The sequence below is a fragment of the Panicum virgatum genome, chromosome 7N (genome assembly GCF_016808335.1).
Source record: "Panicum virgatum strain AP13 chromosome 7N, P.virgatum_v5, whole genome shotgun sequence".
NCBI classification, from domain to species: domain Eukaryota; kingdom Viridiplantae; phylum Streptophyta; class Magnoliopsida; order Poales; family Poaceae; genus Panicum; species Panicum virgatum.
In genome coordinates, this window is record NC_053151.1 from 13,922,423 (window position 1) to 13,934,693 (window position 12,271).

Sequence of the window (12,271 nt, forward strand, 5' to 3'; positions counted from 1 at the left end):
CTTTCAGATGTTAGTTGCACAAATTTAATTGATAACTTTCTTTCTATTTTGGTGGTGACTAGTACACTTACGGTCATGTCTACTGAGCAGGATCTTGTAAAGGGTAACGATACGATGGTGCCGCTCGTTGATTTTCAAGAGAAGAAGCGTACAGGATGGAGGCAACTGAAGATTTCTTCATCTGGAGTGGTGCAATATCTCAGCGATGCATGCTATACTACTATAAAAACTTTACCAATTTTATGTCTTCTGATACAAGTTATCCTTCCAGGTGATTGTCGATGGTGCGTATGCTCTGCATTCAACACTAAGATCATTGCTTGATATCCGGGTTGCTGTGGTAAACATGATAATTCCTCACTCTCTGCAAGTTATTTTGTTAAGACTTACTGGCAGAACAGTAATCTTACCTGTTCAGTGACCTTGCAAATGAGTTTCAGGTTGGTGGCGTTCATTTTAGCCTGCTCTCTAAAGTTCGGCATGATATTGGAGATTCTTGCTCATTGGACTATCTAATCGACAGCATATTTCCATTGTTTAGGAAGCACATTGAGCCAGACCTGCATCATGCACAAGTACACCCTTGTCTATCCATAGCTGTTATCTTCTTCTGATTTCTGGCATTCGTTCAGTTCTTTGGTCATGATGTTTCCTAGTGATTTACTGGTGCAGATTAGGATTGATAACAGCTTTGTCTGTTCATTCCGAGAACCTTACTACAAGATAAAGTGCAAAAATGAGGTCAGCAAAGGATTAGTGTTGACTAGTACTATTTTTTAATATGAATTTTGCTGGCTTGCTGCTTATTTCATGCAAGATCCAATTATTTCAATCTTGATGATTTTTATTAATGTAGTTCTCTAGACTTCCTGTCCCTGTGTGAATGAAAGTTTTTCCCCCATCTGTGGTGGTATTTTTGTTTTATTGTGATGAATAATCATATTATTCGGGAATCAATAATATTGTGTCAGCATCCTATTTTGTTAGTCCTTGCACCAGTAATTTCTGCTAACACTTCCTGTTTGAAGGTTCGTAGCTCTTAGTTCTGAACACATAGTATTGCCTGTAGTGGGCTGGGCTAATCTTTGGTGAGTCTAGCACAACAATCAGCAATACTGGCAAATGTGGAGCTGCACCGATGCCAGGTGCTGGCACCAGCCAAGCTTATATATCCAGTCACAGACATGATCACCACAATCAACAGATAGTTAGGAATTGCAATATGTTCTTACTAGATTCGTGCCCGTGCGTTGCAATGGGAAAGACTTCTAAAGAATAATGGTTCATTCTCTACTTGATCCTTGCTTTTAAAAATTCCAAGAACTTGGTTCTATGTGTGTCGCGTCTCACAAGACTTTCCTTGCTTTCAGCTCATGATTTTAAGCAAAGACTTCATGAAAGTTCAATGAGTGACAAACGGTGCATTTGTGTCAATGTACCTCTACCCCTTGTTGATTTCTCATCCAGTGTCCATCATGATCACAAAAAGAGTATGGAATGATGAATGTGGTGATGTAACATTAGTACATGAGATCTAGTTGAAAATGTTGAGAAGTCATTTAGCGACAGCGCCCACTCCCATCACTTTGATGACGCAGCTGCACAATTACTGGACAGATCCCATGAGGACTGAAGTCATTTAGCAACAGGACCGACTCCCAGAACCTTCATCATAATGCACAGATCCCATGAAGACTGACTGAAGTCATTTAGCAACAGCGCCAACTCCCAGAACCTTGATGACACAACTGCACAATTATTGGACAGATCCCATGAGGACTACTTGTATCAGTTGTGCGGCAGCATTGAAATGAAGTTTGAAGAATAGTAGCACATCTACTTTCTTTTGGCTTCACTGCAGGAGAGCACAACCTTATTTTAGAATACCATTTTTGGAGCTACTAAAGCAAATCGTCCATGCCAATAAAGACATACCAGCTTGGCAAAGTATTACTTTTGATATGTATGGGTAGTTTGGTCAATAGATTGAAAATAATCCGAGATAAGCTCATTTTTTTATAGCTAATCGGGTTACCACAATTTAGGAGGTTAGATTATATAATATAGCTAGATTATAATCTAGGCTGTTTGTTGACCATCTTAGAGAAATTGCATGTCTTGTTAACAGATATCAGAGGAAATTTAGACTAAAAAATAGAAGCTAAATAAGATTATATAAGCTAGATTATATAATCTGAGGGTAAACAAACAGGTCCTAACTCCTAAGCCACTCAAATTGCAACAAAATAACTGAAGTAATCACAGAACTTTATTTTCAAAAGATAAAAGAAGTAATCTCATAGCAAGGTGTTTACCGGGGTAATCTCATAGCTCTATTTTCAAAAGAAAGACGGTGAGATCGAAATTAAGCGTAGGTCTCAGCATTTGGAAACAGTCTCTCCACCTTCTTGGCACCTGTCAAGTGCAAGAGGACAGTGGCAGTTCAATGCCCACTACTCTTCAGGTTATCTTTGTTATGAAATGGATTGAAGTAGGCCTAATACATTTAACCAATTTCATAATGCATAGCCTGAATTAATTAAGTCTTTACTGAATAAGAAACGTAGCAATTGTCATAGAATGATCATCTAGCTCCGAAAGCCAAATGAAAGACAATGAAAATTACCTTCATGAAGCCACCAAATTTAGCCTGGATGAATTATGTCCCCTCTTTTGTGGATAGCGCTGGTGTGGTAGTAAGGACATTCCAAGGAAGCATTATTCAGATCACGCCAACTTCAGAAAGTCAGTAAGAGAGAAATTGCATGTCTTGTTTGTTAGAGTATATTTGGTAGTTTAGATATTGTATCCGGACTGCCATACATATCTGGTGGGGTTGCCTTGCACCCCAAGTTTTGTACTCTTATATATACCGACCGAGGCCTCAAGCTAATACAATCCATCCATTATACCAATTCTATCCCTTCTACATGGTATCACGAGATTAGGGTTTGAGATCCTAGGCTATCTTCCGTTGCCCTAACCCTAGCGCCGCCGGCGCCCCTCCTGCCTCCTGCGCGCCGCCGACCGTCCCCCACGGCTCCCATCCAGGGCGCCACCTCGACGGCCTCCTAGTGCGCCCCCGGGGAGGTCCCCCATGACCTCCGCCGGGGGCAGCGCCCTCCATCGCGGCAGATCGAGTTAATCCGCCGCCATTCTCGCGTCTAGCAGCAGCAGATCGTGACGTACCTCGTCACCGCCGCCATGAAAGCTGTCGTCGATGACCCCGATCTACGCTGCCGTGGTGGCAGCCGCAGTCTCCTCCGGCATCCGTGCCCTACCCCGTGCATACTTGGTCTGATCAGCCGACATGCGCGATCCACCTGGCTCCCATGACATCCGTCATCGTATTCCGCGCCTCTTCCCCGAGTATGGAGGGTGGTCGCTGCTTCGCCTCTTCGGGCAGCAGCGGTACAGTCCGTGGTGTTCCTCGTCGTTGCATCTTCACCGCCGCCGACTACGTCCTCGACTTCGTCCACGCCAGCCACTTCGATCGCATCTTCGACATCGTCTACGACTACGTCAGTGCGCGCCTTGTGCGCACATGGTCTTCACCGAGCTGTTCGAGTTCTTCGTCGCCTTCTTCGAGCTCCGCCGCCGCGTCCTTCGGATCATCAGGCCTTGCACCAGATCGTCCGGGGTTACCTCGTCGCTTCGTCCAGTACCACCTCGTCGCCATCGTCGCCGTCCACTTCTACCCCTTCGTCTACTCCAGCAACTGCGGGCTGCATCGGCATCTTCTTCCTCGCCATTCTTCTGCGCCTGCGACCGTCGTGGAGGCCTTCTCTGCTGGTCCCTCAGACAACGGCATCTTGGTGGTGCACTCTCCCTCGCACGTCCAGCCTTGGCAACACCGGTGCGTGCCATCGTCCCCGATGCATTCACGGGTCTGGCAAACCCGAGGATGTGTCGCTCGATGGCGTGTCTGCGTCGACTGCGGCATCGACTCTCTCTTCGACTGCCTCAACGCGTCGCCGTCTTCGTCTCCGGCGTCGTCTCCGTTACGCCTCCACCATGGCGCTTCCTAGTGCGCCCGCGGCTTCCTGTGCGGCTCCTTACCATCGGCGACCTCGACAGCTCACCATCGACCACGGCTACCCTACGCACGACTTCCTCGACCACGGCTACTTGCTCCAGTTCGGCTTCTTCGACATCGGCACAAAGGGCTACCATCCGCATGAGTTTCTCGCCGGTTCTCTCCAGTCGCAGCATCCGCATTGCGCCGACGCTACAACTGCGGGGGGATGTCAGTCCGTCGGTTCCTACCTTCGGCTTCTCCTACAGTCTCACCGTCTGCAGTGCTCCCGCTGTGACTGCGGGGGGATATTAGAGTATATTTGGTAGTTTAGATATTGTATCCGGACTGCCATACATATCCGGTGGAGTTGCCTTGCACCCCAAGTCTTGTACTCTTATATATACCGGCCGAGGCCTCAAGCTAATACAATCCATCCATTATACCAATTCTATCCCTTCTACATTGTTAACAGATATCCAAGTGATAGAGGAAATGTAGCCATAAAATAGAAGCTATATTCAAAAAACAATTTAACTTCACAAAAGAGGATTGCAAAATCTTATTTATGACACCTGCTGCAATTTCCGTCAGATTGGTTTCATTCTTGCCATGTAGTAAGGAATGGCAACACAGGAAAACAAATTCTTGATCAATCTATGGCCCTGTTTGTTTCCGATTATAATCGGCTTATCGATGGAAATAAGCGATAATCCCACCAAATGCCTCGCTTATTTTCGCTTCTGTGGTAATCCGCTTTAGAGATTTGAACTACGAGAAGCGAGAATCGAGAAGCGAGAAAATCTTTGCTTCTCTCGGTCATGCTTAGATTAAAAGCTAAGCGAAAACAAACAGGGCCTATCTGCCCTGCAGTTAATCAGTCCCTCAAAACAAAGGGCAAATGATTACTGCCTATCTACTTGGCTGTGGAAGAGTAAAGAATAATAATTGAGAGATAAATGTGGGTACTTACTGCATTTCATTCCAACTTGCTCTGTAGATAAGTGACAATATGCACCAGAGGAAAATTTCATTATCTCAAATTCTCAATATAACGGGATGGGAGAGCTAACAACTCGCAGGCCCCCTCATTCAAGCTAGATCATTATATCACCATGTCTTTGTGTCTCCTGCTCTATATATTAGTTGAGGAAATTCCCACTTCATCTCAATACTAAGGCACAGACAAGAGTTTCAACAAACAATACAACAACAACAATAGCAACATAGCCTTTTATCCCAAGCGAATTGGGGTAGGCTAGAGATGAAACCCAAAAGACACAAAGGTCACGATTCAGGCACGTTGATAGCTAGTCTCCAAGCGCTACTATCCAAAACTACCTTCTCACAGATATTCCAATCTTTAAGGTCTCTCTTAACCGACTCGTCCCAAGTCAGTTTAGGTCTACCTCTATCCCTCTTTACCTTATTGACACGCTTTAGCACCCCACTACGCACCGGCGCCTCAGGAGGCCTCCGTTGGATATGTCCAAACCATCTTAACCGATGTTGGGTAAGTTTCTCCTCAATTGGTGACACCCCTACCCTTTCCCGAATAACTTCGTTCCGGACTCTATCCCTCCTTGTGTGCCCGCAAAACCACCGGAACATTCGCATCTCTGCTACACTTAGTTGCTGGATATGTCGCCTTTTTGTAGGCCAACATTCTGCACCGTATAACATCGCCGGGCGAATCGCTGTCCTATAGAACTTACCTTTTAGCTTTTGTGGTATCCTCCTGCCACAGAAAGGTTGACTTTGATTTTTAAAGTGAAGACAAAAGCTTGAATGCAGGCACCGTATTTTGGGCAATTGAAAGCAAAAGCGAAGCCCATGTTGTTCACTGGATTGAACCATTAGCAACTCACCAATAAATGAAGTGGCTATCAGAGCTTGTGAAATTTTATGCTTGACTGAAATATATGGGCATTTCATCAAACAAATGGTTAGCAACCCAAGCACGGAAGGATGAAGAACAAATTGGAACCACTTGCCATGATCAATAACTCACCTGCAGAAGTCGATTGGTCGTGACAGCCCAGCCCGGGGCGACGTGATGGAACCGCACATCGGGGACGGAGGTCTTGCGGCACAAGGCATGCGCCCTCTCGACGCTGGCCACGGCGCGCGCGATCGCGCCGGTGTAGAGCGTCCGTGCTGATTCCGGGGAATGCACTGCCCGAGTCCCACGCCGCTCGAGTCTTCCGCGCCGGCCGGCCTAGTCCTCCTCGCCGCCCACCTCCGCCTCTGCTCACGCTGGATCCGGCGACAGCGCCGCTCTATGGGAGAGCATTGCAGGTGGCGGCTGAGGGGGTGCCCTAGCAGGAGGTGGAGAAGGGGAGATGGGAGGGTGGTGGGGAGAGGATCGCAGGCAGCGGCGGGTGTGGGGACACGAGCATGGATCGCATCCGGCGGGGTGGATGAGCGGGCCACATGTCGGCGTATGAAAACAGGTTGCGGAACGAAACGAAGCGAAGCAAGCGGTGGACGACGTACGATGGGTGGGATGACGAACGAAAAAAAGTAACCCTTAGCCTCTTTTTAGTAGTAGAGATACCTTGTCCTTTCTCAGCATGTCCTGCCACCAGACAGCTCTAGGGTCACACACCCTTGCGCCTCCCATTTCGACTTCCTGCTTCAGTTCTGTGTCAGCCAAACTGGTCAGCACTTTGAAGTATGCCACCTAATATTTGTCTAATTTCTGTTTTTAGCTTGAAAACCCTTCAGTCATTATTGCAAGAATGATATCTGTCTACTCCCTCCACTAGTTACCTGATCATTGTGTGATGTTTTGTGACAAAAATACTGCTTTTAAATTTAGAGTGATGTTCATATTTGAATGTTTTTGATATTGCTTCTTCTTCAAATAGATGCATTTCAATCTTTGTGTTTTTAGTCTATGTGTGATCATATTGGTCAGAACTGTAAATTGCAAAATGAAAAAAAAAAGTTGGGCTTGGAGAGCACACTGGTTTCAGAAATTTTACATGTGGCCAATGCTGTATCAGAAATGCCATAGTTATGGATCTACTTTACATTTGGATATTAAATTTGAAGACCTTGACTGAAATGTGACGCTTTGCTTATTCTCATTTTCAATATTTAATTTGAAGCGGCCTTTGTGTTAATCCTTACATTGCAATATCCAGCAAAATTAAGCTGCGCACAATTATAATGTGCTTACTAATTGCTTGCTTGTAGTTGTGCTTATTCTTTGTACCTACTTATATTCTTTCCTTTTTTTAACTTTTCATATTTTATTGTAGTCACCAGATGGCACAAAGTTCTATTCTTTTGACCAAAATAAAGCAGAAACTGAGAAGTGAGTGCATCGTTTTGACCCTCTCAATTTACTTGCACTCTCAGCAGTAGTTATAACAGTTTAAGTTTGTTTTTTGATAACAATGACAGTTTAAGGTTGTCATGATCGTGGTATATATTCTAGGAGTGCACGATCCCACAATCGTACGCTTGGGCGTAACCTAAATTGGTTCATGGATAGGAACTTAATAAAATCAATAATTATTTGTGCACAGGATTGGTTGTAGCGTAATCCTTACTAAAAACTATGCCAGCATTAATATGAATTTGTTGACACTTCCATTACTTCTAGTTCTTAGTTTATTTTTCTTTCATTTACGGTCTGCATATCTCGGAAATATTTTGCTTCATTCGATAGAAGAATTGGAATTTTATAAATGCATCCATTTTGAACATGAGCAACATAGACACTCATATCCTACAACACTTATTGTACGTGAGACTGTATAAGCCGTTCAAAATTTAAATTTTTTAGTACACGGGGTTGCACAGGTTCATAGTCAATGTGGTAGACTTTACATGCGCACAAAATCCTTGTCATTGATCTCATTTGAGACATGTGATTTTATAAATCTGGCAGGATCCTGACAGCCTTGGTAGAGTTCCCTTGTACCTTCATCAAGGATATGTGTGTTCACTTTAGTTTGTGACAACTGGTTTGTTAATTTTTCCAGCTTTATTGAGATGTACCTTAGGCCACCTTTTGCTTCTGAAGAAATGAAGATCGATGATTGGATTAAAGTTAGACAATGTGGAATAAGATACTACTTATCTCTTGGAGACCAGAGGATTGTTGACAAATACTTCATAATTCGTCCAAAAGCTGAGTTTGAGGTATGCATTTATCTTAAAAGGAACTGTTCTATTTTTCTTTAAGTTGTTGAACAAGAACTTAAAAGTTCTTTGGTTTATCATTCTGGGAAGAGAATTGGTGCTTGCTTACTGGTATGTGTTTGCCATAGGTTCAGGGAACCGTTACATATGCAACCCCCCCAACCCACACCCCCCCCCCTCTCTTCCCCAGGCACCCTTTGAATACGTGGTGATGCTCTGTTTAACACAATCATTGTGTTCTTTTCATATCAACCAAGCTCAAGCTCCTAGACTACCAGGGAGTTGGCCCTTTCGCAACAAGTTGTCCACCCTTTTACTTGCCATCTTCCACCAATCAGATAGGATATTTCAGCCCCTTTTGGCAATAATAGGTCAGGCTCAGGCATCCAATGATTAGTTCTTGTGATGTTAGGCTACATGTTTTTTTTTGTTGTGCTTGCAGTTTCATTAAGAAAAATTTGTTCTTAAGTGATTTAATCCTTTCCGTGACAGAAGAAGTAAATATCTTAAATACTTTGTGTCTGCTTTGTGCTTTTGTGTCTCCATATAAAACAATATAACTTAGAAGGTAAACTTGTTGATATTCAATCAAGAATGTTTGGTAATTGTTGTCTCAGTTGCAATTGTTTCTGATTTAAGCTCTGCTTTAAGGGTATGACTTATAATGTGTAGGAATGATGTAATTGGTGTGTAATTTGTGTGGGCCTTGTAAGGGTTCATAACCTCATTTCATTCTTATTGTAATGATGCGCATCCCTCCTGCGTGTTCAAGAAAAATGCGTAGGATGCTGAGATCAAATAGTTTATTTTCACTAGTATCTGAATGAGCAATTTATGTATCCACCAGCAGGAAAGTGATGAAAATCTAAAGAAGTGGAATGTGTAAATCTGAGTAGTAATACTACTCGAAGTAGAAATTACATTTTATCATAGAAATTTGTGTAACTACAATTTGTTTGTGCTGCGAGATATTGCAAATGATCGGGAATAACATTTAAACACAATTTCTTATGTAGAAATATCTTTTATTACATTATTGCATTTAAGTCAGTCTCAGTCACAAGTAACCAGTGTTTTTATTGTCAATCTGGGTGAAGCCCTCCTTAAATAAAGAGATAAATTGTTTCATTAGAGGGCCTTGTACAACTTAAAATTACGCAATGCAAGTGGACATTCTGACTGAGCTGCATGTTTCTGAATTATTTCAGGTTGGACGGACAACTCTTGGAGGATTGTTGGCCTTGGGATACAGTGTTGTTGTTAGCTTTAAACGTACAAGCACGTCTGTCAATAGAGATCAATTACTGATAGCGGCAGAGACCATCGACACCCTAAATGAGACCTTTTTGGTGTTAAAAGGCCCAAGTAGAAAGGTATTCATTCTTCAGTACTATTACTAGGTGGTTAGTTATCGATTGTGGTCTGCGGCACACTCAATTTATTTCCAGAATCTTCATAAATTAATTAAACATGATATCCATTTTCTGGTTTTGTCACCTACCATTTGATGACCATCCTTGAACCTAATGCTCGTTTGGGAAGCTAATTACATTGCGGCTTGCACAATAAAACAAAGACACGCCCGTTGACCAGATAAACTCTCATGGCCACATGCTATTGGGGCCTTTGACCCCTGCCATACACCACAATTTAGCTACTATATTTTTTCTCTAACATGAGGAGAGCTGTGCATCATTATATTAAGAAGAAAAAAATTAGAAACCCATACAACACCACTCACTCCATACCCTCACACCAAACAACTTACATACACTTACCTTTTAACACATAAAGTCTCTAATGTCTTGCATGACAATGCTGAAATCAGGCAAGGCACCCTCAAAAACACAACTATTCCCGTGCTATTAATAAGAGATGCCATTAACATACTTCAAATACTTTTATACCTGTTTATTTCTAAGAAGCTTATGAATATTCAAGTACCAGTTCACAATATCCATTTTCTTCTTGTTTGGCTATAGGACCTTATATGCTGTGACTGTTATAGATGACTAATCGAAAGATTAATGTTCTTAATTGCTACTGCTGTCATTGTGCTGTCAAATTGTTCCAAGCCTGTAGATTAGTTGTGTGGACTGTGTTTTTGGGTCGTTTTTGTTCTAGATACGCAGGCACGAATGTAATGTTATAATAGTGGGGTGTGTAGCGTGAGTTGTAAGGGTATTTAACCCCTCCATCTTCTTAATATAATGAGGCGCAGCTCTCCTGCGTTTTCAAGAAAAAAATTGTTCCAATCGGAGAAATATCTGTGATTAGGAATTCTTAATGCTCACTTATTAATTTCATGTTTGTTGAACCTTGGATAAAGCTTGAAAAAATTTAACTGACTTATATAATTTAGATTGTTGCAGCAGAAGCTTCCAAGCTTGGTATAAAGGGACCATGGATCACAAAGTCATACCTAGAAATGATATTGGATAGCAAAGGTATAGATTTCTCTACTATTTCCCTTGGTCTGCAACCAGACCAGCTTGCTAATAAGTTCTTTATTGATCATAGGGGTTCCACGACTCAATACACCGCCACCAGTCTCTAGCACACTTCTAACTGAAAGCCAAGAAAAGAAAATTGCTGCACCTAAACCAATTCGTGTTTCTGCCAAAAATGTAAATCTTGATGATTTGATGCAACCGTGGACGAGATCCCCGCCCAAAAAGTTGGAGCAGGAACATGTTCTGGCAAAATGGCAGTTTATCCCAGGTTGTGAACTTTAACTTTGCATAGGAATTTGTGATACTGATTCCATGGACTATTTTTGAAAGAAAAAGAGAAGAGGCTTAGGACCACAGCTTCCAATGAATAGCTTGTAATGATTATCTATTACATGTTTTCAGATTCTTCTTCAAGATGTAATGTCCAGCTAGCTCCTCTGCCAGATTCTTATGACTTGGATAGGGGCCTCCTTCTATCAGTTCAGGCAATTCAGGTAAATGGAGCCTTAAGTCTATGCATGCCAATTGTCAATTTATATATATATTTAACAGATATCACATAATTGTGTATTTTGTTATTTGTCAGGCATTGTTAGAGAACAAAGGATATCCTGTCATTGTTGGGATTGGTAATGCCTCCATCTTTATTTTTCGAACATAGTCAAATTGTGTTTAGTATTTGGACTCAAAGTTGTAGACCAAACATCTGCCTCAGCTAAAAAAGGTATACAGGATTGCAGCTGGCACGGAAACCATTTAAGTTTCCTTATAAATCCAAGTATTCAGAATAGCAATTTCACATTCTCATATTCACCTGCAATGAGTTCACACATTGAAGTATTTTAAAACTATTGGCTCCTGGTTTGTGAGGATCCTAAATGAATGAGTTTCAAGTGAAGGTAGGCTTTCATGATTGGCAAAACACCAAAAATTCCGGATACAGTTGTGGGAAAAAAACTTGTTCTGAGTGTGAGCGGTGTATGCTGTTATGGATGCTAAGATTTGGGCAGAATCTCATTTCATCACTGTATACTTTTGGGAATCTGGTTAAACTATGTATTACTATTGTAGTATCGTTGGGCTTATCACTTTTATGTTTCTCCACTGGTTTCCTATCATGTTATCTTGTGTTTGCCCAAAATGGGTTCTCTATTTCTCAAAGCACAATAGATGGCAGTTTGGGTACATATATAGGTCCAAATAAAGGGTAATTAATTCCAAAAGATAAATACGTGCTCACACATGGTCCACCACACCATACACACCCATGCAAGACTTATTCTATCAATCTCCCACTAAGTCTTGAGTGGTAGCTGAACCGATGATCTTGGAACGAAGTTCTTGGAACTTGACTCTTCCAAGTGATTTGGTCAGGAGGTGTCCCCGAACTTGACGGAGAAGTACTCGAGCTGCTCGGTCATGTGGTGGGTGGCGTCAATGTCGAGGTACCATCCGTGAATCTTCTCATCGCTCGCGCTCTTCCCGAGGAAGTCGTGAGCTCGCAGCTCGTCGAAGTGGAGTAGTGCGGTGATGGTCGGCATGGGTGAGTAGTGTAGCTCGACACTCCCTTGCATCAGGAACATGGCTGGCTCGTCCTCAACTCGAGCTTGTGCGATGTGGGCCTAGCCGCCACGCAGCTGCTTGCCGC

The 12,271-nt window shown here is 42.7% G+C and overlaps 1 protein-coding gene across 3 annotated transcripts in view; it reads left to right on the top strand.

Moving 5' to 3' along the window:
* The window catches only part of LOC120680452, a 44,388-nt gene that overhangs the window by 1,954 nt on the left and 30,163 nt on the right, over nt 1–12,271 (top strand). For all 3 annotated transcript variants that reach the window (XM_039961946.1, XM_039961947.1, XM_039961948.1), the window contains exons 4-14: nt 91–189; nt 272–340; nt 441–575; nt 673–741; nt 7,282–7,337; nt 8,011–8,170; nt 9,379–9,543; nt 10,533–10,617; nt 10,691–10,891; nt 11,026–11,117; nt 11,210–11,252. In XM_039961946.1, coding sequence (XP_039817880.1) covers nt 91–189; nt 272–340; nt 441–575; nt 673–741; nt 7,282–7,337; nt 8,011–8,170; nt 9,379–9,543; nt 10,533–10,617; nt 10,691–10,891; nt 11,026–11,117; nt 11,210–11,252 — 1,174 coding nt within the window. The remainder of the gene's footprint in view (nt 1–90; nt 190–271; nt 341–440; nt 576–672; nt 742–7,281; nt 7,338–8,010; nt 8,171–9,378; nt 9,544–10,532; nt 10,618–10,690; nt 10,892–11,025; nt 11,118–11,209; nt 11,253–12,271) is intronic.